This window comes from Taudactylus pleione, unplaced genomic scaffold, assembly GCF_031769625.1.
Source record: "Taudactylus pleione unplaced genomic scaffold, aTauple2 ptg001800l, whole genome shotgun sequence".
NCBI classification, from domain to species: domain Eukaryota; kingdom Metazoa; phylum Chordata; class Amphibia; order Anura; family Myobatrachidae; genus Taudactylus; species Taudactylus pleione.
The window spans coordinates 1576277-1600671 of NW_028286197.1; the positions used below are offsets into that span (position 1 = coordinate 1576277).

The window sequence follows — 24395 nt, forward strand, 5'->3', positions numbered from 1 at the left end:
GTATTGGAAATGACTGTAAATAAGTGTTATTGAGGTTAATAATACTGTAGGAAAAAAAACAGGCCCAAATTATGTGATTTTAGCTGTTTTTCTAATTTTATTTTAGAAAATATACAGATGCATAACCAAAACAATGCAAGGGCGGTTTTGGCAAAACCAATACAGATCCGAAACAAGAGATACAGATCCAAAACCAAAACACAGGGGTCAGCGCACATCTCTATAACTAGATACTACCGATACAGCTTTAGGCCCTCTAAGACATTAATTTTCCAGTTTGATTTCCACATGCATGGAACCTATACTGTCTATATAATGTATATCTCTCCCTTTCTAGAATTTCCTCAAAGTGAAGTTTTGCTTCCTTATACCTCCGCTTGGCATTTTGTGACAAATCGATTTTATATTTTTGATATGCTTCTATTAATGTGCTTTGTGCCCGTTTATATAGGGATGTTCATTCTTTCTTTCTTCTCACTACATATTCTATAATCTTTCCTCTAATAACTGCTTTGGATGCCTGCCAATAATTTAACAGATCCTCATTTTTACTTTGTACTTTGTTATTTACATATTCATCCCAAAACTCCTCTATCGCTTTTCTAAAGTGTAATGAATGTTTTTACAACATTAGTAATTGAAACATCTGTTAAAAAGATATAATGGATCCGAGATAAAGTACCATGCGCTGCTGATATGCATGTGTATTCTTTGTCTAATGACTGTAGGGCTCTGCAAATATCGATTAATATCTGCGTATGCCAATGGCGGAACACCCTCTGTACTTTCTGGTGATGTGGGGGTCAAGCTGGGCACCATTCGCCCTGATTTCTGTGTTTTTTCTACTATATGAGGAGAATTTATATTAATCAATTTTGGTATAGCTGCTGCTTTTTCTTTTTCTTTTTCCATTTTTTTTTTGTCGTCTTACTGGCATTGGCGAAGTCAGGTATTTTTCCATATATCTTTATTAATCTTAATACTGGGTCAATTCTTTTTCTCACCACCCTTCACCTATATCCATGTTTCTCTTGTCTACAGCAGTTATATCTCCACTTTTCCCCCACTCACATCTATTTATTTAGTGGTCGAATAACAAAAGGTGACTTAATTTATCAATCTCAAGTCTCCACAATTTCTGTTATTAAATGATCAGCATTCCCCTTTATTCATTTTATTTACTTTTAGGCTTTATCCAATGCTGCACTGCAATTTGCAGCTAAAGCTGGAATCTTTTTCAGCTGCTGTCTTTTTCCATTCCTCAGACACCAGACTTGTGTAAGCTGTATACTTTTCATCTATTGACCACTGGTGAGACTATATAGTGGTACTGTGGACTCATTCGCCAATATCTATATTACTTTCTTCTATGTCACTTGACTCTGTTTGCTCAGCAGATCAGCTCCAAACAAAAAACAATGCAGGGAGTGAAGAGAAATTCTACCAGCTTGGCTTCACATATTTAACAGACGACTGAGCAGCTTATTCTGTTGCAAGTAGAGCAAAGTCCTTCATAGAGCAGTCTCATTACATCAACTTACTAGCGGCTCTGCCCTCAGACCCTCTGTACTCCTCCAGCAGCAGTCTCACATGCCTGGGCAGTGTTATCCCTACTCTCCGGGATAGAGTAGGATCGAGCCTGACCTCCCGATCCATGTGTCTCCCTGGCGTCTGTCCGGAACGGGTGCGGCTGATTACATCAAGCAAGCGGCGTCGGGTAGTTGCTGTGGGCACATGATCAGCTGTTCCCAGGGACTCCACCAAGCTTCTCCTCCGTCCGTAATACCAGGGACGGCTGCCGGCTTTGGTTCCCACTACTCTGCTCCCTCAGCCTGCCACTGCGAGTCCGTGCCTCTCGCTTCTCTGCCTCCACCACCGCTCCCCTATTAGGCAGACAACTGGAGATGCTAGCTAAGGTACGAGGGGGATTTTCATCCTGGGGATTGCCGTGCTTGGCTGTGGTATCAGTTGAGCTAACTCTGCCGCATCCTCCTACATCACGGCCGGATCCGGACCCTTACTTTGCTTTGAAAGGAAATCTGTTATATCGGGTAGCCAACGTGAGGGGTAATAAAGTGTATCAGTTGTTAGTGGTTCTTCTGGCCAGGGATCATGCCAGCAGTTCAGAAGTACTGTCGAGAGTGCCCTATCTGCCAAAGAACCAGTCCTCACCCACATTTCCATGCACCCTTGGTTCCCCTACCTGTCATTTCTGTGACCTTTGGAAGGATTGGAATGAACATAGTAGGACCCGTTTACAAATCCACTTGGGGACACTCCGTTAAGGAATATTATCCATGTCCTGGTCCTGTATTGTATTGTTCTGTAAGTCACTTGTCTACAACTTATTTATATGCTTTGTAAATAAATGATGATGATAATAATAATAATATTATTATTATTATTATTATTAACAACAACAACAACATCAAGTCTAGTACTATAGCCAGATAAATGCTAATGGTCTATTCCCGATTGAATATAACAAAAGAAATGCTTATGGAACAAGGTACTCCCTTTGTATCAAAGCTGATGAAAGATATGTGTAAATTGTTAGGTGTAAGAAAGCTAACAACTTCAGTCTATCATCCACAGACAGATGGGCTAGTAGAGAGATTTAACTTCACCTTAAAAAACAAGTAATACAACTGGTTGTGGCCCAGGATAAATGGGACTGGGATCTATTGCTCCCATAAAAGCGGGTATCCACTACCCAATTAAAATAAGTGATTGAACGATATAGTTAAATAGTTCATTAATCGTTCAAAAATCGACCATGTAAATGTCAAAAACATCCAGCGATGCGCATGCTGATCGTTTTTGACATCTATCATCGCCCGAACATGCTGGTCAACCTGCTGACATCATCCGTTTGACCATGTTTGGGGATGATTGATGTGCCTACACTGAACGTTCAGTGTAGGCACATCATAGACTGTGAAACCACTGCACGATTACAATGTCTTAATCGTACAGTCGTTTTAAAGTCTGCTAGTGGATGTGCCCTTTACGAGAAGTTCCCCAAGCATCTACAGGATTTAATACCTTTGAACGTTTGTTCGGTAGACAGCCTCGGAGCAGCCTCAATTTGCTGAAAGAGGGATGGGAGAATCAGTCAGCCCCAGATCCCAATGTGGTACAATTTGTGCTCCAGTTGTACCAACAAATCAACCAAACAGAGCCTCTCCTTAAACAGAACGTCAACAAAAGAAATATGACAAAACAGCAGTTAGTTGGTCAAACCGGATGACAACGTTTTAGTGCTGGTGTCTACTCAGGAAAGCAAGCTGTATGCCAACTGGCAAGGACCGCATGAAGTGATACAAGAGGTCGGGTCCATTAATTATAAAGTTAGACAAGGAAGGCAGAAGCCAGAGCAAATATATCACATTAACTTGCTAAAACCCTGGAAAGGAGTTACAGCCCAGGTCTCTAACATAGCCGTAAAAAGTCCAGGCAGTCCAGTCGCTATAGAGGAGACTCTGAATCCAAATCAACAGCAACAACCCGAGGAGCTTGTAAGAAATAACCAGGACGTCTTCTATCCTCTCCCAGGTCGGACACAGATTATACAGCATGATATCATAACTCCTCCGGGAGTTAAGGTAAAACTGCAACCGTATCGAATTCCCAAAGCTAAAAGCATCAGTATGGCAAGAAGTGCAAGAGATGTTGCGGTTGTTGGTCATTGAAGAATCCAGTAGTGACTGGAACAATCCAATAATACTCGTACCCAAACCATCAGGCGCCCTGAGGTTTTGCAATGATTTGTCAGCTAAATAAAATCTCAAAATTTGATTCCTATCCCATGCCCCGAGTCGACGAATTAGTGGAACATCTCGTCAGAAGTCATTACCTTACAACATTAGATCCAACAAAAGGGTATGGGAAAATCCCACTAACTGAGCAGGCGAAAGCAAAGACAGCATTCTCAACCCCCGATGGGCTATTCCAATATCGGATGCTGCCTTTTGGTCTTCATGGTGCCCCAGCCACCTTCCAGATAGAGTGGTAAAGCCCCACCAAGGTTAAGCAGTTGAATATCTTGACGACATTGTTGTTTTCACTCGAAATTAGAGGATCATCTTCCCAAAGTAAAAATGGTCAAGTCCCTCCGTACCCATGGCTTCACAGCCAACCCAGAAAAGTGCGCAGTTGGTATGAGCGAGGCCCGGTATCTAGGATACATAGTTGGCTGTGGTCAGGTGAAGCTGCAGACTAATAAAATGAAGACAGTGCTTATCTGGCCTAAACCCACTTGTAAAACCCAACTACGAATCTTTTTATGCTTGGTAGGCTACTATTAAAGGTTCATTACTAATTTTGCGACCATAGCTGTAGCTTTAGCTGAGTGCCTGGAGAAGAATAGCCCAGAAAAGATTATCTGGACACAAGAGGTAGAAGCTGCCTTGTATTACTAACAATATAACTATATATTAACTCCTAGATACATGGGATGCTGTGTAGGGTCGGTTTGTATTAGAATTTTATGACTTGTATCTGGTGTGGGTGAGGTTATTGGGTGGTGAGGTACAATCAGTGACTACACATGTATGCTTCACTATATACTCAGTAGGTTACAGGCTGCAGGCCTGTTACAAGGCTGCTTAGGTTTTTTATTTCAAAGTGTTTTTTTTTCTAAGTGGTATTAGATATACAGCAGAATTTAAAGAGTTAGACAGAAAATCTTATTAGCTTTATCCTCTGTGATCAGCGAGGGATAATGATATGACTGATTTTCCCTTCTCACCTTGCAGGTAATCTATTGGCACCAGTCAACTGATATAGAAATACCATTGCTGTTTGAATATACTGATTTTATAGGTAATCTATTGGCACCAGTCATCTGATATATAAATACCATTGCTGTTTGAATATACTGATTTTATAGGTAATCTATTGGCACCAGTCATCTAACCTAAAAATACCATTGCTGTTTGAATATACTAATTTTACAGGAATTTTGTCATTATTATCTGCAAAACCAGAATAACTTAAGGTATAGCAATAGAACTATATATTAACTCCTGGATACATGGGATGCTGTGCAGGGTCTGTATGACTTGTATCTGGTGTGGGTGAGGTTATTGGGTGGTGAGGTACAATCAGTGACTACACATGTATGCTTCACTATATACTCAGTAGGTTACAGGCTGCAGGCCTGTTACAAGGCTGCTTAGGTTTTTTTATTTCAAAATGTTTTTTTTTTTTTCTAAGTGGTATTAGATATACAACAGAATTTAAAGAGTTAGACAGGAGTTAAGCAGGAGGAACACAGGATAGCAACATTTAAAAATAATTATTTACAACTTGGAAACAATTGAAAAGGATCTTCTGAGCTTCTGGATACCCTGCAACTCAGCCACCAGATTTCATTATAACCTGGATGCACCTTTCGCCAACACCAAGCTTCAGCATTGCAAGCAACTACCAGTTAGTTACTCCATTTTAATTTTGTATGTATTTTTTTTTTTACTCTACACTGTTTATATTATTCCTCTACCACTGTCAATTTATGTCAATACCACTGTAGTATCTACCATTGTTTAACACCTGTACATCTTTAAGAACTTTATCCTTAATTTAAAGTTCTTCAACTTTAACAGCTCCAAACTCATTTTGTTTATTATATACTCTTGTAGATGTGCCTTTACATCTACTAGCACTGTTCTTCCTTTTATCTGATTTTTAACATCTTATGTGTACTGTTTCTGTATCTCACTCTCATCACTACTACTACTACTGTTTCTCTCTCAATACACTCATCTACACTATGGGTCTCATTCAGACCCGCTCGCAAGCGCTTGAGTGCTCTCAAGTGGGTCGATGTTGGGCCCTGCGCATGCACAGCGGCCACACTGCGCGTGCGCAAGCCCCGGAGCGAGAGAGAAATTCTCTCACTCCGAGACTCACTACAAAAGGGGCGGCTGTCGATGGTGATTGACAGCTCGCCACGTTTTGTGGGCGGGGGGGTGGCTCCACAAACGGAGGCGTTCCTGACAGAACGCCTGCCGTCTGGGGGCGGCCCCACTGACATCACTCGTGATGTCAGTGGTGAGCTTCCGGCTCTTATAGAGCCAAAAGCTCAGTGGGGCTTGCGGTAAACGAGACCCTACCACAAGGGTCTCGTCGCAAGCCCCGATGGTCGCGATGGTCTTGACAATCAACCTGGCCACTCGTTAAAGCTGTGGGTGGTCACCCACAGCCTAGCGAGTGGCCAGGATGCCGGGTCAGAAAATACATGCGGCCGCCCTCATTCAGAGCGAGCACTCGCATTTTGCGAGTGCCTCTGAATGAGGTCCTATGTCTTTCTTTTCTTCTGCTCCCCCCATCACTCAGAAGCTACATAATACTTTCCTCTACCACCAGTTCACATCTCTTTACTCCCTCCACCTTCTCCTCTCCCTCCTTCCTCTCCTGTCTCCCTTCATCCCATCTAGTACTCTCCACCATATCTCCCATAACTCCTAAGCACTGCATCCTCCCTTTACTTAGTTACACCTCTTCTTAACCCACGCCACACTAAACCTCCACCTTGCCCACCACCTGCTGTCATTCTTCCTCATTCAGAAGCCCACCACATAGCCACACTCTCCTTATCCTCCCGCACTAAGGGCCTGATTCAGACCCGCTCGCAAGTGGGTCGATGTTGTGCACTGCGCATGCGCACGACGGCAGGAGCTCCGTCGTGCGCATGCGCCAGACGCGACGAGCGAAGGACTTTCCTTCGCTCGTTGTGTCTGATCAAAGGGGGCGTGCTGTCGATGTTGATTGACAGCACGCCCCCGTTGGTGGGCGTGCCTCCCTGACGGAGGCGTTCCCAAGGGAACGCCTACCGTCAGAGGCCGGCCCACTGACATCACTAGTGATGTCAGTGGGAGTGATTTTTATCTCTGATAGAGCCAAAGTCACTCCGGGCCTTGCGGTTGAAAAACTCAACCGCAGGCTCCGGCTCGCAGTGGCGATGGTCAAGACCATCGCGGCCATCAACCTGCACGCTCGTACAGGCTGTGGGTGGTGACCCACAGCTATACGAGCGTCCAGGAGGACGCTCCATAATTATGGAGGACGGCCCTCATTCAGATCGTGCGCTCTGCTCAGAGCGTACGGCTCTGAATGAGGGCCTAAATCTCAACCCCACACTACAGTAACCCTAACAGTCACCTACTCTCTCCTGCCAACCATGTCCCTCTATCCGGTCTCCTCTGGAAAGCCAGTTCTGTCTATAATCAACTAAACCATCATGGATGGGGACCGATTTCCAACTTTTTGAATCTCCTAGCCATCACCAAATCCTGGATTTACCTATCTGAGACCACCTCTCCTGCAGTTATCTCCTTTGGGGGTCTCACATTCTTTCACACTCCCTGGACTGGAGACAGTGTTGGAGTACTTCTATCGTTGGTCACTACACCTACTCTTACCTTCTAAACTCTCCATTTCATTATTTCCATTCAATGGTCATATCAGTCGCCTCTTCCAACTTCCTCAAGTAGCTGCCTTTCTTCGTCCCCCTGGACTTGGCTCAAAATTCCCTGACAACTTTGCTTCTTGGCTCCTAATCTTCAAATAGACTCTCAAGACCCATTTCTTCCTCAAAGCTTTCCAGCGTTCATCCTAACCCACTACTCCATGTTCCTTCCTTACAATCCAGTCCATCTATGTCACCCTGCTTGCCTGCCCCCTCCCCTTTAGAATATAAGCTCTCACGGGAAGGGCCCCTCTTACCTCATGTGCTTCTCCTTTCCTTACTTATACTTTAATTTACAACACTTGGTTGCTGACACCATGCTGCTTATTTAAGTGTTATGCTGCAATGTTTATAAATCATGTATTAGTCCTGTATTGTTTGTACTGTAAATAATAACACATTTCTTGTGTGCTCATTTGTTTATGTACTTTGTAATGCGCTGCGGACCCCTTGTGGTGCCATATAAGTAAAGGATAATAATAATAAATACTTTTTGGTCTATTAAGCAGCTTAGCAGTAATTACATTTCAAGTTATGATTTCAGCGTCTATGTACTCCGAATAATAAATGGCATAGAGATATTTTTAATGTAATGTGTGCTGAGGGTATAATAACCACCCTTGTTGAGCAGCATAAATGTATCTACAGTCCTCTTTCAGTTTGATCTAGTAGGCAGCATAGGAGTGATTTGAATACTTCTGTCTACTTCAGGCATGTATCTAAACTCAGATGAAGCAGTTTGAAGATGACTCAGTATCAAATTCTAAAAGCTTAGATTCTGTCCTTTCTTCAAAGTGAATAGCTATTTAGAAGATCAATTTTAATAAACTGTGGGCTTGATTCAGAGCCGGACGCTCTGAACGAGCGCCCGCTCTGAATCAGGGCGTTTTATTTTGGTGCATCCGCCTGGACGCTCGCATAGCTGTGGGTTACCACCCACGGCTTATGCGAGTGTCCATGATGACGGTAAAGACCATCGCGACCATCGGGTTTGCGACGAGACCCTGCGGTAGGGTCTCGGTGACCGCAAGCCCTGGAGTGATTTTGGCTCTATCAGAGCCAAAATCACTCCCACTGACATCACTAGTGATGTCAGTGGGGCCGGACCCAGACGGTAGGAGTTCCCATGGGAACGCCTCCGTCTGGGCAGCCACGCCCCGGCACGCCCACCAAAGGGGGCGTGCTGTCACTCACCATCGACAGCATGCCCCCTTTGGTGCGAGACCCCGAGCGACTGCTTCCCCGTCGCTTGCCGGGTCTCGCGCATGCGCACGACGGAGCAGCCTCTGTCGTGCGCATGCGCATTTGGGTACCATCAACCCGCTTGCGAGCATCCTGCGCTCGCGAGCGGGTCTGAATGAGACCCTGTGTTCACATGTAATTACTGGGGACTTGATTGATCACAAATCGCAATGCGTACGCAGATCGGTCGATGGTGCATACTGCAAAGCGCAGCAATAATGCATTTAGATAGAAAGCCATCGCAGAGTGAGTGACAGGACGTCAAGTGTTTGAGAAATGGTGACGAGGGAGTGGTCGGACAAATGCAGGATTGCCTGTCCGTTTGAACGCCGTTACATTGGCGTGTATAAATTAGCCACTGCGACGGCATACACAGCTTGAGTACGTGCAACGAGACTTGCAATTTCTGAGACAGGTCAGACCTGCTGTAATTCTTCATGAAGGTCCTATGTTACTCGATGTTACAGATGTATATGCAGGACTGCAAGGTCTTACGGATGTGAGAGAGTATGCCGGCTGAGCAGTTGCAAACATTAGAATATTCTCGCAGCAGAACTGTGTGCGTAATTGCAGCTGCAATTGCTATCCGTAATGAATCAGTCCCTTAGTCCTGATTAAGCAGTAGTAATAATTGCTGCAGACATACAGACAGTATATATACTCAATTTACTCGTATGGGAGCACCTCTGTGAACCTATTATATTAAATCTCTTATATTCATTACAGTAGTACATCCATCATTTATCTTTCTTCTGTATTTGTTTTACATAAGGTCATTGTGGCAATGCTCTAGTTGTGTCCCATTCCCCTTATACCCCCCCATATTTAGACATACAGACAGATCAAGTATATGCAGCTTTGAAGTGGCTGTATTAGAGTAAGGCGGGTAGAGTTTATTTATGCATATTTGCACTTTATACCTGGTATATGATACACAGAGGTTGATTTATTTTACACCTGTGTGTTCACGTATCATAGGATATACTGTATATTCAGCCTATTCACTTCTATAAAATATCTGTGCGATATCAAGAATGATTGCTACATGTAAGGATTCATTCACCTAATGTAATAATTGTCTCTTAGGAGTAATTGTTTGCACACACGCTTTTGTATCTGAATGCTAATCTCTGCAGTCTTCTAGTTAGCCCTGCTATGCAGTGAGATGTATTACATACAGTAACAGTTGCTTGATTAAACATGGATACTTGTTGTTTTAAATCCTCTCAAGCAGCATGATATTACACACACACCATTGTGGGATGTGCATGGGTTGTAGATACGTTAAGGATAACAATACCAAATATACAGAAGTAGAAATTAATGGTGTTGGTCTGAAAATTCAAGCTTTTATGACGTGCAACAAATGTAACTTATTTTGTGGAATGCACATGTGGTTTAGCATATGTGGGACTTACAATAAGACCTTTAAAAGTGAGATTATCTAAATTTATAAGGAATATCAAACCACCCATTCCTAATCCAAACATTTTAAAATGGAACATGGTTGCTCAATCCAACATATTAAAAGATTCTTAGGCCTCCAGCACGTGAAAGCGTCTTGGAGAGATAAAAATGTAGATATTTTTTTTTTTTTTTTCAAAAACCGAGATGAAAACCATTTTTAAATTAAAAACCCTTCACCCAAAAGGGTTAAATCAGGATTAGAGCTAAAATGGTTCTTATAAGAAAAAAATACCTGCCTAGAAAAAACACCTGCCTATATTTTATCTGCTTTTTATATCGTATTGTTTTCACATCACATCCTTTTTATCACTCTTAAATGAGTTATACTTATATCTATTAAATAATTGTTTTTAATGTTATTTCACTCAAGCTGCTATAATAATTATGTGGTAAATAACTAACTAAAAACACTGCCAAGTATTGATGCATTTATTCTGTCCAATAGGGTTGGCTGAAAATAACTACATCTTCCATATATATGACAAGTCACTATTTCATGAAGAGAACTCGCTCCTATAGAAAAACTAAGGGCCTGATTCAGACCCACTCGCAAGCGGCTGTCCGCTCGCAAGTGGGTCGATGTTGTGCACTGCGCATGCGCACGACGGCGGGAGCTCCGTCGTGCGCATGCGCCAGACGCGACGAGCGAAGGACTTTCCTTCGCTCGTTGTGTCTGATCAAAGGGGGCGTGCTGTCGATGTTGATTGACAGCACGCCCCCTTTGGTGGGCGTGCCTCCCTGATGGGGGCATTCCCAAGGGAACGCCTACCGTCAGAAGCCGGCCCACTGACATCACTAGTGATGTCAGTGGGAGTGATTTTGGCTCTGATAGAGCAAAAATCAATCTGGGCCTTGCGGTTGAAAAACTCAACCGCAGGCTCCGGCTCGCAGTGGCGATGGTCAAGACCATCGCAGCCATCAACCTGCACGCTCGTACAGGCTGTGGGTGGTGACCCACAGCTATACGAGCGTCCAGGAGGACGCTCCATAATTATGGAGGACGGCCCTCATTCAGAGCGTGCGCTCTGCTCAGAGCGTACGGCTCTGAATGAGGGCCTAAATTTCCCAGAATCCCTCATGACCGAATAGCAACTTCCAGTCGAGCACTTGTTAGGCAATGTGGTGGTTTTTAAATTAATGTTGTCAAAGGGAATACAGGACAGCCACCCGGAGGACGTAGGACTCATCAATCAGAGGAACAAGAAGGGAGGAGTCATTTATCATAGCGAAGGCTAGCTTTAGCACAGGGATGCACGAACCTGAAACGGAAGAAGCACCATCTTGGAAATTACCCGGTGGACTAGTATTTAAACAATAGACTCACTACCAACCTTCATGCCTTGAAAAAGAGATTTAAATCTCAAAACTTGTTGGCCTGGAAGGTGACCTCCTTGTGGGGATCCCTGCACTGGCATATTCATCTGAGGTACAGTAGGTGTCATTTTATATCATCTTGGCCGTATGGGAACCGGACCCTTATAGTCTGACACCTATATTGCCTCAATTTTATCACAGTGCAGGTTAACCCCCTGAGAATGTTTTTTTATTTTTTAATATGTGTGTATACTAACGTTTACCACTACTGTGTTATCTGTTTGACACATCTTATTGTGTTTTTGTTAAATTAAAACCTTTTTTTAACGAGAATTGGAATCATCGCTCAGTACAATTACGGTAGTGAAAGATACCTCTGAGTTCTGGCACACACCTAGAATTACATCCAACCCATTCTTGAAAAATTTGTGAAAGACTAATTGAATCTTGTCCCATGTAAAGATACATTTATACACCTTGTCCCGCTTTGCACAAGAGCAAGTTTAGGTTTGTGCTTGTAACCATTGGTGGATTCATTTCTAAAGATATAGACACATACCCATCTTTGACTCAGTGAGTTTGGGTGCGCCTTATTCCATTCTTGTGTAGAAGTTTTTTGTACCATACTTTAAAGAAGATGCTACACATCGCTTTTATATATACTTTTCTCTCTATGTACAGTATATGGAATCTTAACGTTGGAGACAAAGTGAGAATCACAGAGGCGGCAAAAAAGTTCAACAATTACGGATAAGTATAAACATTTCATTTTGCCTCATGGTTTACACAGATGTGACAGTGCAAGCAGCGCCACTTTTCAATTACCCTTATGTGAAGTTCTGATTTTGTTTTGGACCAGGGGTGGTGATAGGAGCAGACACAGAAGCAGATTTAAATGAAAAGGTGGAGTTTTTAATAAGTGACGTAGAAGACATGGGAATGGCAAATGATAAAGTCCAGGTATAGCACTAAAGTGCACTTGATAACTGCAGTGAGATAAATGAGAGAATGTCCAGGTAGTGCCAGGCAGGAACAGTCCAGTATGCAGGTATGGTGAGCTGTAACAGAATGCAGGCAGAGGTAATGAAGTCCAGCTGGGTGTGAGTGGAGGCAAGGTGCAGGGAAACAGCAGGTTCAGGTACTCAGGCAGGGGAAAAGGTAAATGGAGGGTGCAGGGTAAGTTGAGCAGGTTGGAGTAGGCAAGGTTCAGGCTAGCAGCGCTTCCAAGGAGACAGGTAAGGCACAGGTACTCTCTCTCAGCCACAGCTGAGAAACACGTTGCACTGGCATGGAAGTAAGGCTCTGAACCTTCCTAAATACCCGGTGCCGCGCTGTGACTGGTTGGAAAGAACACATGACCTACCAGGATTGGTCAGCTTGAATAACATGGCTGCAGGCAAGATGGCGGCGCCCATGCCAAACGGAATGGAAGTAACGTCAGACCTCACTAGGCCTAGTTACAATGTGCCCGCACAGAACCACGCGCAGTCAATGCCGCTCGCCAAACACCAGCACCGCTGCCAGACACCCCCCGCCACAATGACCTCACAGGTAATACTCGGTGACCACCATGCCGAGAAACCCTGGCCGTGACACCCTTATATATACTATATTGCTTCAGATCTTTTTATTGATAGCTCTTTTTTGAGAACACTGTAGGTTGCTTCATTTGAAGCGTCAATATTCCTCCCCTACTCTTGATTTTTAGACGTATTACACACACAGAATTCATGTGACAAATCTCTGCAGACATCTAAACAGTCTCATTGAGCAGCGTGAGATTAGCTAATTTTGGTTTCTATATGTCCAATCATCTTTGCTGGCATGTGTTCATCCCCACTATGCAGGTGATTGGTTTAAACCTGTATGATTTATATTAACTGGGGGTGTTTATACAGGCTGTTAACTTATATATAAAGGTCTAAGTGTTATATGAGTTAATCGCTACAGGCAAGGATTCATTCCCACCATGTATTCTGATCACTTGTACAGAGTCTGCATGCAGACAATAATCACAGTGATCATTTGGTTAGCCCAAAATGTAATATGATGTTTAGAACCTAACCATTACTTATTGAAACAGAGGGCCTGATTCAGACCCGGTCGCAAGCGCTGAGCACTCGCAACTAGGTCGATGGTGGCCCACAGCGCATGCTCACGACGGAGCCGGCTCCGTCGTGCGCATGCACGAGACCCGGCTAACGATGGGCAATCCGTCGCTCCGGGTCTCGCACCAAAGGGGGCGAGCTGTTGATGTTAAGCGAGGGAACGCTTGCCAAGTGATGTCAGTGGATAGCTTCCGGCTCTGTTAAAGCCGAAAGCTCTCTGGGCTTGTGCTGAACGAGTCCCTACCACAAGGGTCTAGTCGCAAGCCCGATGATCGCGGTGGTCTTGACCATTGCGACCATCATCATGGCCACTTGCTATAACTGAGTGGTCACCCACAGCTAAGCGAGCGGTCAAGAGGCCACTCCCAAAAAAAAAAAAAAAAGCCCGGCCATGATTCAAAGCGAGCGGCTCTGAATCAGGCCCAGAGATCACTGTAGGTAAGCATTTAATCGTATCGGGCAATGTGGTATTAAACACAAACAGTCCCTGCTGCCTTCATACATTCAACCTTGCTGAGAAGTGTGATACTTAGTAAGTATCTATTCTATTTGAAGGTCAATCGTCGTGGGCATACATTCAGCCCAATTATGCAGCATACACTTGAGACAAAGGTATGTTACATAAAACATACTACATGTGAATCAAGTCACTAAGATAAGCAGCTCAGGAGCAATATACAGAATATTTCCAGTTGCATCTTTGCCGCTTGTGCAGCAAATCGCGCCAGTCAACTGTGACCCATAGGATTGCATGGTGAGAACATAGCGCACGGCATTGCGTACCGTTGCACAGGCACCAGCTGCAAATTGAATGGTGCAATTTATGCGCACATTTGTAACACAAGCGGCAAGAATACAGAACACCACGTGTAATTGTGTAAGATTCCAGTCCCTGTCACGTACCAAAGTATGTTTCACACCTTAGCTTATTCATGAATAATAAGGTTGAATGTATGCCACGGTGATTGACCTTCAAATAACAGAACTAGAGATAAGTGGGTCTGATTCTCAGAGAACCGGACAGACCCGAACTTTGCGATCCGAGCTCGGGTTTTTCCGCCTGACTTTGATCCCGAAACGAGGCAAAATGTCATCCTCCCACTGTCATATCTAGTGGGTTTTGGAATCTATAAAGGTCCCCGGCACGGTGGAGAGTGTAGTGAACGGACGTTCAGGGATGCTCTGTTCGTCCTTACAGGGGTGCTGTGTCCATCAAGGGGTCCTTGGTTGTCCATCCAGGGGCTACTATATCTGTCCAGGGGCTGCTCTGTAGTCCATCTAGGGGCTGCTGTGCCCTTCAGAGGTGCTATCGGTCTAGAGGTGCTCGGTCTGTCTATAAAGGGGCTGCTGTGTCAATCTAGGGGTGCTCTGTCCATCCACGTGTGCCCAGTGTAAACAAATAAAAGCCTATATATATATATATATATAAATAAATTATATATATATATTTTTTTTTTTGTTTGCTGTATCCTAGTGTACTATATTATTTTATTTTTTTTACTGTGAAGCTGCCAGTCAGACCACAGTGTAATATTAATTCATACACCTTTTGTGAGTGACACTGCAAGTGGAAGCGCAGTGTAATATTCATACACGTATTGTGACACTGTGACACTAAGTGGTAACTGTAGTGTAATATTGATACACGTATTGTGACAGTAAGTGGTAGCGCAGTACAATATTCATACACGTATTGTGACACTAAGTGGAACCGCAGTGTAATATTTAGAAAATATATAGTGACTTGGTCAGTGTGACAATATTTTTTGAATGAATATTACACTGCGTTTCCACTAAGTGGAAACGTAGTGTATTATTCAACACGTATTATGACACTTGGTGGAAACGCATAATGTTCATTAAAATATTGTGACTAAGTGGTAGCGCAGTGTAATATTCATACACGTATTGTGACACTAAGTGGTAGCTCAGTGTATTCATAAAAAATATTGTGACACTAAGTGGAACTGCAATGTATTATTCATAAAAAAATAATATGATACTAATACCCCTTTTCCACCAAAATTCTGCATCTGACCCGGAGTTGGAACAGAGTTCCTATCCGGATCAGACCCGGAATTTAGCCGGCAACGACTCGGGATATTCCCGAGTCGGCACCGCTCACACCAGAGTCGGGTCTGCATAGACCCGGCTTTCCCGGCCTGAAAGTGGACGCTTGGAGATTACGTTATCTCCAAGCGCCACTGAAGCCGGACCAAGCGGCCGGCTTGCAGCGCACTCCAGGTCATCGTGACCCAGAGTGCGCTGTTCTCACAGCAGGGTTTCACGGGCTCAGCCCGTGTTAAACCCTGCTATTTACCTGGGTTGTATTGCCGGGTCACTCGAGCCGGCGATCCAAGTCTTTCCCCTTTTACATCAGGGAGCTGCCCGGGTTAACCTGCAATAACCCGGGTTTTAGCTCCGGTGTAAAAGAGGTAATAAGTGGAACCGCAGTGTATTATTCATAAAAAATATTGTGACACTAAGTCATTGATACCGCAGTGTAATATTTAAAATTGGTACAAATTAACATGTGTGCTGTACCCCACTTGGTTTGTGTTTGTTGATATAGGGAAAGATCAGTTGAGAGGAGAGCAGGAACCACATACTAGTGCTGGAGCTGCTGCCAGTGCCACCAGTCATGACGATACTAGTCTGTTTACATCATCTACTAAAGCCGATGACCAAAGGCATACAGGGCTTAAGTCAGGGTATCTAAGATCAAAGAACAAATTTTTTACATTGGTAAAGAAAAAAACATCAAAGAGAGAATTGGCTGCAGAAAGACATAAAATTGGCACTGGAACCAACTGTGCTCAGAAAAGTCACAAATCCCTGAGGAAAGAAGAAGTGTGTTGGTGGGTGCCATGTGTGAGCCTGACCTTTCCAATAGTGTACTCAAAGAGGAGTCTCCTTCCATCACTAGTGCATCCTCTGCAAATGTGGGGGTTTGCAAAATTCAGAACCTTTGTATAAAAAAGTAACAAGCAGTTCAGCATCAGCTAGCTCCCTTCACTCTGCTAGATCCAAGCACCTGCCATCTTCAACACCAACACCATAATCAACAATATCTTCAATCATAAAGTGATTGGTTTGTTTGGGCCCCCACAAAACAAGCTACCAATGGGCAGCTGACATTGCAGGAAATGATCTCTACATACACAAACTGGCTTTACAAAGGCAAGTTGTTGTTGCCATCCTCATCAGATTCCTCACCCTCATCAGTGTGTACATCATCTTCGCACAATATTAACTTGTCCCCACTGGAATCCACCATTACAAGTGCCTCTGTAATTTTTGGACATAATTGGCAGTAAAGGACTTCCTTATAGAATATTTAGTTCATTTTGATGGACATAATCTTTTCCACATTTTGTGGAAGTAGCCTCTTACGCTTATTGCTGACAAGGTTCCCAGCTGTGCTCTCTCTCAGCAAAACACTGGAGGGTGGGCAGTTCAAGTAAAGCAAAGCCAGTTTTTGCAAGGGCTTCAAAATTGCCTTTTTGCCGTGCCAGTAGTCAAATGGACTGTCTGACATGCCTATTTGGATGCTATCATTAAATTTTTTTTTTTTTCAAAAGTCCTCAACCATATTTGAATAGTGACCATATCAGATGGAGTCACAGTAGAGGTTTCATTAATTGTAGGAAATTCTTTTAGACCCGACCTGGTGTCACAACTTGGTTGTGTTGACTCATTTGCATCACCAGTGAGTCTTTTGGGAAAGTTTCGTTTTTTTCTTGGCAGATGTACTTGCTGGAGAAGCTGAAGGAGAAGCCTCGCTGCATCACGTGCCACTTGAGCTGACAATTTGCTTACCAACAGCTCTTCGCATCTATTCAGCTCTGTGTCCGTTGGGAAGAAAACACAACATATGACTTAAACCTAGGATCCAGCACTGTTGCCAAAATGTTTTGATCTGATTGGAATATCATGACAACCCTTGGATCCCGGCAAAGCGAATAAAGGCCTTGATTTACAAGTCTGAAATACTTAGCGAAATGACTTTGTTTCAGCTCCTGTTCAGTTTCTCAAGCTGCTTTTCCAACAGTCTAATTAGGAGAATTACCTGACTCAAGCTGGCAGTGTCTGAACTCACTTCACCAGTGAGTACTGTACCTCAGTGTGTTTCAGCACATTGCACAACACTTAAAAGTATTTTCTGCTGAACTTGAGTAAGGTACAGTCCCCCTCCTCTTCCTACGTCTTAGTTTGCTGTGTAGCTTTGGATGGCTTTTGCTGTTCATCCATCCGCTAAAGCATAGAATGGGTGGAGTTCCAGCTTGTAACTACCTCTTGCTTCAGCTGGTGGCAGGGCAAATTCAACAGTTCTTGGAGATGCTGCAATCTTCTACATGCACCTGCTGAATGGCGAAAAATGTCCAGGAATTTTGTTGGGCCACAGACAGCATCTCCTGCATGGCCTTGTCATTTGCACCACCAAGTTGATTGCGTGAGCAAAACATGTAACATGATGGAATTCACCCAGCTGTAATGTTCTCACAATATTGGTGGTGTTGTCAGAAATCACAAATCTTGAGGAGAGTCCAATGACTTTCCTGAGTTTTTCTAAAAGGGTGTCAGCGGTATGCCTCTTAGTGAAACCGGTGATACACAGAGTAGGCTGCCTCTCAATGAGCTGCTGTTTCTTAGATGCTGCTGCTGTTGGTGCCACTGAAGGCAATACACACACCCAGTGGGCTGTTACAGTCAAGTAATCTTGCATTTGCTCTGTTCTGCTTGGGTAAAACGGCATTTTGAAGGACACCAAGTTATTTTTTAACGTCCCTGTACAGGCTGGAATTGTTATTCTAGTGAAGTGGAATCTAGATGAGATTTGGTAGCGGGAACACAGGACCTCAACTAACTGTCTAAAACTCACCGCATTATTGGTGGATATTGGATGCACCTCTAATACTAGCATAGATGTTATGGTGTTTATGATCCGTTATGCAACTGGGCAACTGCTGTCATACTTGCTCCCCCATGCAAAGGATTGTTTAACAGTCAATTGTTTTTTTAAAGTAGTACTAATAGTCTTCCTGGTCCTCTTCTGGGATGAAGATCTACTCCCAGCAGCAGCAGGCGTAGCACTCTAGGATTCTTTTGGGGAAAGAACTGATGTGAATCATTTAAATATTTTTGTAAATGCCTCCCCTCCCTCATAAGTTTGCCTTGGAATCAAAAAATGTAATTAAATTTACTACTAAAACCTTCCTTTCCCTGCCTTCAACTACATACATACTCCATCTTCCTCAGTCCTCTTGATTAATGAAAACATATGTTTCCTTCTGTGCCATGTTGGGGGTTGAACTGCCACATGTTTGTGCTGCCCACTGCTGCCATTTAGCTTAGTCAGCCAGCTAGCTTGGAGAAACTTCTAAACCTAACCTGGATGAAAACAATATTGTGAGCTGTGAGGTGGTCAAAATCTACTGGAAATTAGTGTTACTGAGGTTAATAATACTGTAGGAACAAAAAAAGCCAAATTATGTGATTGTAGCAGTTTTTATAAATTTTTTAAAGAAAATACATATCCAAAGCCAAAATACGCAAGGGAGGTTTTGGCAAAACCAAAACCCGGAGGTTGGCGCACATCCCTAAATAGAACTCTCTTACCAAGTGTCATGCTTATCAGAAAGGCTAAATGTATGCCGGCAGCAGGGACTCATGATTAAACACAGGGTCTGATTCAGAGATGGATGGAATGCTGCACGCAAGCGACTGTACAATTCCATCTATTACAAATGCAGCCAGAGGTGTCAATAGGAAACCAAGATAGCAGCGTGGGATCACTATCGCAACCATGGGATCACTGATGGTCACGGCGGTTTGCTCCTTTGGTCAGGCTGCGGTAGCTTAAGCTTACCGCAGCCTGGCCAGGATCTGGCAGTTGCGAGGCCAGGAAATCTGCATCCACCGATGCAGACCCTGGCCTCAACCCTCCCTGAAAACGGGGATGGCACCCACATTTCCAGGAACTGTGACCAACCACGCCCCCCAAACGCCGCAGTATGTCAATCATGCTGCGGCTTGGGGGTGGTCTGTGAGCGAGATCGCAGAACCTGTTCTACACATGCGCAGAATGGGTCCTGTGTATATGCAGACCATATACTATCTGAGATGTACACTAACCGTCGGGTTAGTGTACATCTCTGAATTAGGCCCACAGTGCATCTAACACAGCACAGAGAACAATTTACAAGATTTATGTAACCTACTTGTAACAGTTGCCAGTACACAATGTACTGATGTGTCCACATCTTTGCGCATTAAACAGCCCTTCTAGTCAATCCATGACTCGGTAGTGCGACTTTTTCCCTTCAAATGTGTCATATTCCTTTTCCACAACCCTGGGTCGCAGCTCAGTGGAAGAGGCTCCTAGGAAAAAATCCTGGGTCGAGCAGGGTTTTACGCGGATAAGGCTCAGTGTAAACAGGTAACCCGGATCATCTGACCCGGGACCCATTTCCAGCATCGAAAGGTGTCTGACAGCTGTCACCATTGAGGGAGAGATTACAGCCTGGTCTGGACTGTTACAGTTTTTACCCCATCCCCGCTTCATATGGGAAGGCTGTAATCTCTCCCTGCTCATATCCCTGGTAACAACGATGACATCAGACACCCTCCCATAAAGACCCCCCTTTTCCTCCAGGTTGACGGTCCACTCTAGTCTTGCGTTGAGGGGAGAGCTGAAGTTTCAAGCGTCGGCACTCCACCCGTGTGTAGTATGAACGGCACCGATCCAGGAATATCCTGCATCGGTGCAGCAGTAGGAATGGGGTAAGTCCAGGGTCTGGCCTGGCTTGGAAACGTGTTTCTAATCCTGGGTCAGACCCGGGATATTTGTAGAAAAGCGGTATTATTCGCACATCGATGAGAATAGGACACACAAGCACAGACTATAGCCATGCCACATATCATTCTAATCAGCAGAAGCTGCTTGTGCATCCTATTTGCATTGGTATGCACACAATACACATTTGAAAGAAAATGTTGCATGGAACGATTGGCGTTACCAAGGCACATGGCACTCACTAGTAGCGCACAGAGGATAGATATATGTGAACACATCTGTAGTTATGATAAACAGAATTTGCAACCTATGTAATATATTTCTGAGTCTCTACACACTCCAGTAATAGTTTTTCGTGACCTCCTATTGTGTTTAGTTACTGTGACATATTAAATCAATATTTAGGGTCTATACAGTATGTGCTTTTGTTTATAAATTGTTTTAATATATGAAATAAAAGTAACTTTTTAATTTATTTATGTGACCAGTGCACCACAAGTATAACTTTTGCTAAATATTCTTCCTGACTTTCTGTAGGGGAAAGCCCCAATTTTACCTCTAATTTATTTTAAAATCTATGGATACTTGGAAGTTTTAGCTGTTGCTTGAGTCCCAAAATCTAATATTTGTCTTAAAAGCCACAATAACTTCAAGAGCTGAAATATTTAGCATTATCACTATAACTTTTAATTCAATTAGTATGTTGTATGTGCTATATATACAATTTATAACATGTTATGACACACAGCAGTGAGATAATAAGTGTGTGTTGGTGTATACTAATATATCATATTCTTAACTGGTATAGTATAGTTATTACAATTTTTCTTTAATATATATTAATATTTCATAAACTTGTCTATTGCACCAGATCTCAATCTGTCCCACCCCCCATCTATCCGCTGCTCAGCCCCCTGGCATCCTACCCCGAACCACTCTGCCTGCTGCTCTGTCCCACCTCATCCTCTCAATGCTGCTCTGTTCTGCCCCCCACTCCATTCCAATTTCTGATTATCTTTACCACCCCGCCCTCCTGCTCTGTCCCAATCCCCGCACTCCCATACCTACCCCATTCATGGCCGTTCTTTATCTACACACGGCTAGAGTTTGTCCTGTTTCCCTAGCAGTGGAAACTGTTGAAGAGGCAGCACGTGCCCAGTCTCTCAGTATGCATGCATGCATATTGGAACAGGACAAACCTTAGAGAATTATTAGCTTTCACCTCAGACAGCTGCCTCTTGGTATAATCATTGCTAGTGCCATGGACAATTTTTAAATTCTCTCTCTGACTGCAGAATATTTAAGCGCTGTTTTGATAATTTTTCCATCAACTTCTTAACCCAAGCGGATGTTGAAATGGGCCTCAAGAAGGCTCCAGCAGTTACATAATTAGATTTAAGGATGGTCTCTATTTCCATCTTTGTACTATCCTTAAGAGCTGGAGTACTCAGGATCAAAATAATGATGGCTTTAGACAAAATGCACTACAGATGTATAATCATACCTTTTTTAGCCATATGGCGCAAGCTTCTGGGAGCGAAGCGCAAGTAGTGATTCCCATGCAGCATACTTTTTCCTCAATTTTATATCTTAGTACGCATAAAGGGCCTGATTCCGAGACGCAGTGCAGATATTTACGCAGATCAGACGATTGTTTGCCATTGTGCATGCACAAATGCAGTGATTGTATTGGGGATTCACTCGCAGAGTGAGAGGTAGTCAGCATTAGGGGGAGGTAATGGGAGTGGCTATGCAAGCGCAGGCATGTAAGGTCCTTTTAAAATCCGTTTCATGGGTGTGCCATCTTTGCAGCATGAGACTTCTCTGCTTGTCAGAACAGCAGTGTTTGTGGCAGGCCAGATTTGACTGACAAACTGTGTGACTGTCCTATCTGCATCTATGTTACCAATGTTTACGCTGTTGCACATTGTTGGACAGATATGAGAAGGCAGCAGTGGGCGTCCCCATGCTCAGCTAAACTTTGGTAAGCATTAGCACATTAGACTACTCAGCATTCTTAGATTTTCATGATTTGGCCCCAGAAGAACTTTCCAGAGTCATCGCTAAAGGAGGAGGAAATTACACCGATTCTCCCAGGGCTTATACCCAGACAGCTCTTCTAGTTTCCCAGACAGCTCTTCCATTGAGATGTCTAGTCATCCCTGAATTACCGGATATAGGCGCACGCACTCACTCTCCATATTCAGGGAATGAAGTAGCTCAACAAGCTATGTGAGCGCAGAAATAAACAGAGCTAGGGGTTCTGTCAGATTAGTGGCTAACCCCAGAGATATGTGCAAAAGTCGGCTGTCAACTTCGCAGGCTATGAATAAGGCATCTGTGCTGGAAATGCCCACTGTGCCACTCATTCTGGCTGGAAAACCTCTCCATTGCAGACTGGCTGTTGATCTCACATGTGGTGATGGAGATTAATCAAACAATTAATAGATCAATTGCATTAAACTGGAACTGACTACCCTATGTTTAAATGAGGCCATGTTTGTCACAAGCTTACATCTACAATACATATTAGATAAGTTGCATGGGACAAAGTAATGATAAAGAGGCAGCAAAAAGTGGTAGGATTACAAAAAAACAACCTCACTATCAATGCATACTCACCAGAAGGCATAAAATCCCTGAGTTTTTCTGGTACAATAATTCCTGTATCAGTCTGATAGTTCTCCAGGATCGCGCAAATGGTGCGTGTTGTTGCGCACATCGTAGCATTTAACATATGTACAAACTCGACCTGCAACACAAAAATTAAATGCAAAAAAATTTGTGAAAAGCTTATACGTTTTATTGTTAAGCAGCACCAAATTTCTTTCAAATTTAAATCTGAAAATATTATTTATTGAGTTTAACACACATAGGCGTTCTTGTTTAATTTATCGATTTATAACATTGTGACAGTCTGTCTCTAGTTAAACTTTATTTTTCCCACTTAATGTTGCCTATTTAGTCAAAATACTTCACCTACTTACCAAACTCCACAATGCACTGTATACCTTATTTTCATAGCAAAAAAACAGGAAATTCTCCTCAGACTAGCTAGCTCCCAGGAATAAGTGTAATGAAAGAACACCAATTTTTTTACATGTAAGCATTTTATTCCACCTTCCAATAAAAAACTTCAGCCAGTTTGTGCGCATGAAGGTAGTTTCAGAAAGTTCCAACTCACGTAACACAAAAAGCACAAACCTTGCATCAATATAGAATTAATTCTTCAGCACAAATTCAAAAAACATGCAAAATATATTTATTTAGGGTCTGCATCTTTAAAGTCTTAGAGAGACAGTGCCTCGCCATTTACAGACTGCGCTGCTTGTGTGTGATGTGGCAGGAAAATAGGGGTTCAGGAAAGTGGATAAGGGATAGGTAGAAAAAAGTATATTTGTGACAAAAAGGCCTCACTTCAGCACATTCATTTAGTATTATAGCAATTTAAATGGATTTCAGAGATTTATATAACCTTCAGCCAATATACCAGGCTGGTCTTTTATCGCTTTAACTTTAGCATATATACAGAATGTACTAAAATGTGATGCTTTGCCCATTGATAGAATCAGAATGCCCCAGACTTTGAGTCGTCTCTCCCTTTCTTAAGTCTTGAGTTTTTGGCCATATTCCCTGCATTACGTATCCTAATGTGTATCTTATATCGTGTGATGTGATTCGTTGGTTATGGTAAATCCACATGCACTGACATTACAGAAGACAGTTGCTACTGAGAGAAAAAGTTTTCAGATAGACACATTGAATGAATTTTAAATACCCCTACTTTTGAACTTCAAACATTATTTTGTGAACCTGATTATTATTGGATTAATTGAGAATTCCGTATCAATTGATGCTGGTACTTGGATTCCACCTCAGGCTGATAACAAAAAAGGATAACCATTTGTGTACCTTCATCATAGTCCGGATGGCCACAAGGTGAGGTAAGCTGTTATGATTTTTACTTACCTTAAGTGGCTTTGATGGAACATGGTTG

General features: G+C 43.1%; 1 protein-coding gene across 3 annotated transcripts in view; it reads right to left on the bottom strand.

The window, feature by feature from the left end:
* The window catches only part of SARS1 (seryl-tRNA synthetase 1), a 408839-nt gene that overhangs the window by 13032 nt on the left and 371412 nt on the right, over window positions 1-24395 (bottom strand). For all 3 annotated transcript variants that reach the window (XM_088465014.1, XM_088465012.1, XM_088465013.1), the window contains one exon: window positions 23021-23150. In XM_088465014.1, the coding sequence (XP_088321140.1) occupies window positions 23021-23150 (130 nt within the window). The remainder of the gene's footprint in view (window positions 1-23020; window positions 23151-24395) is intronic.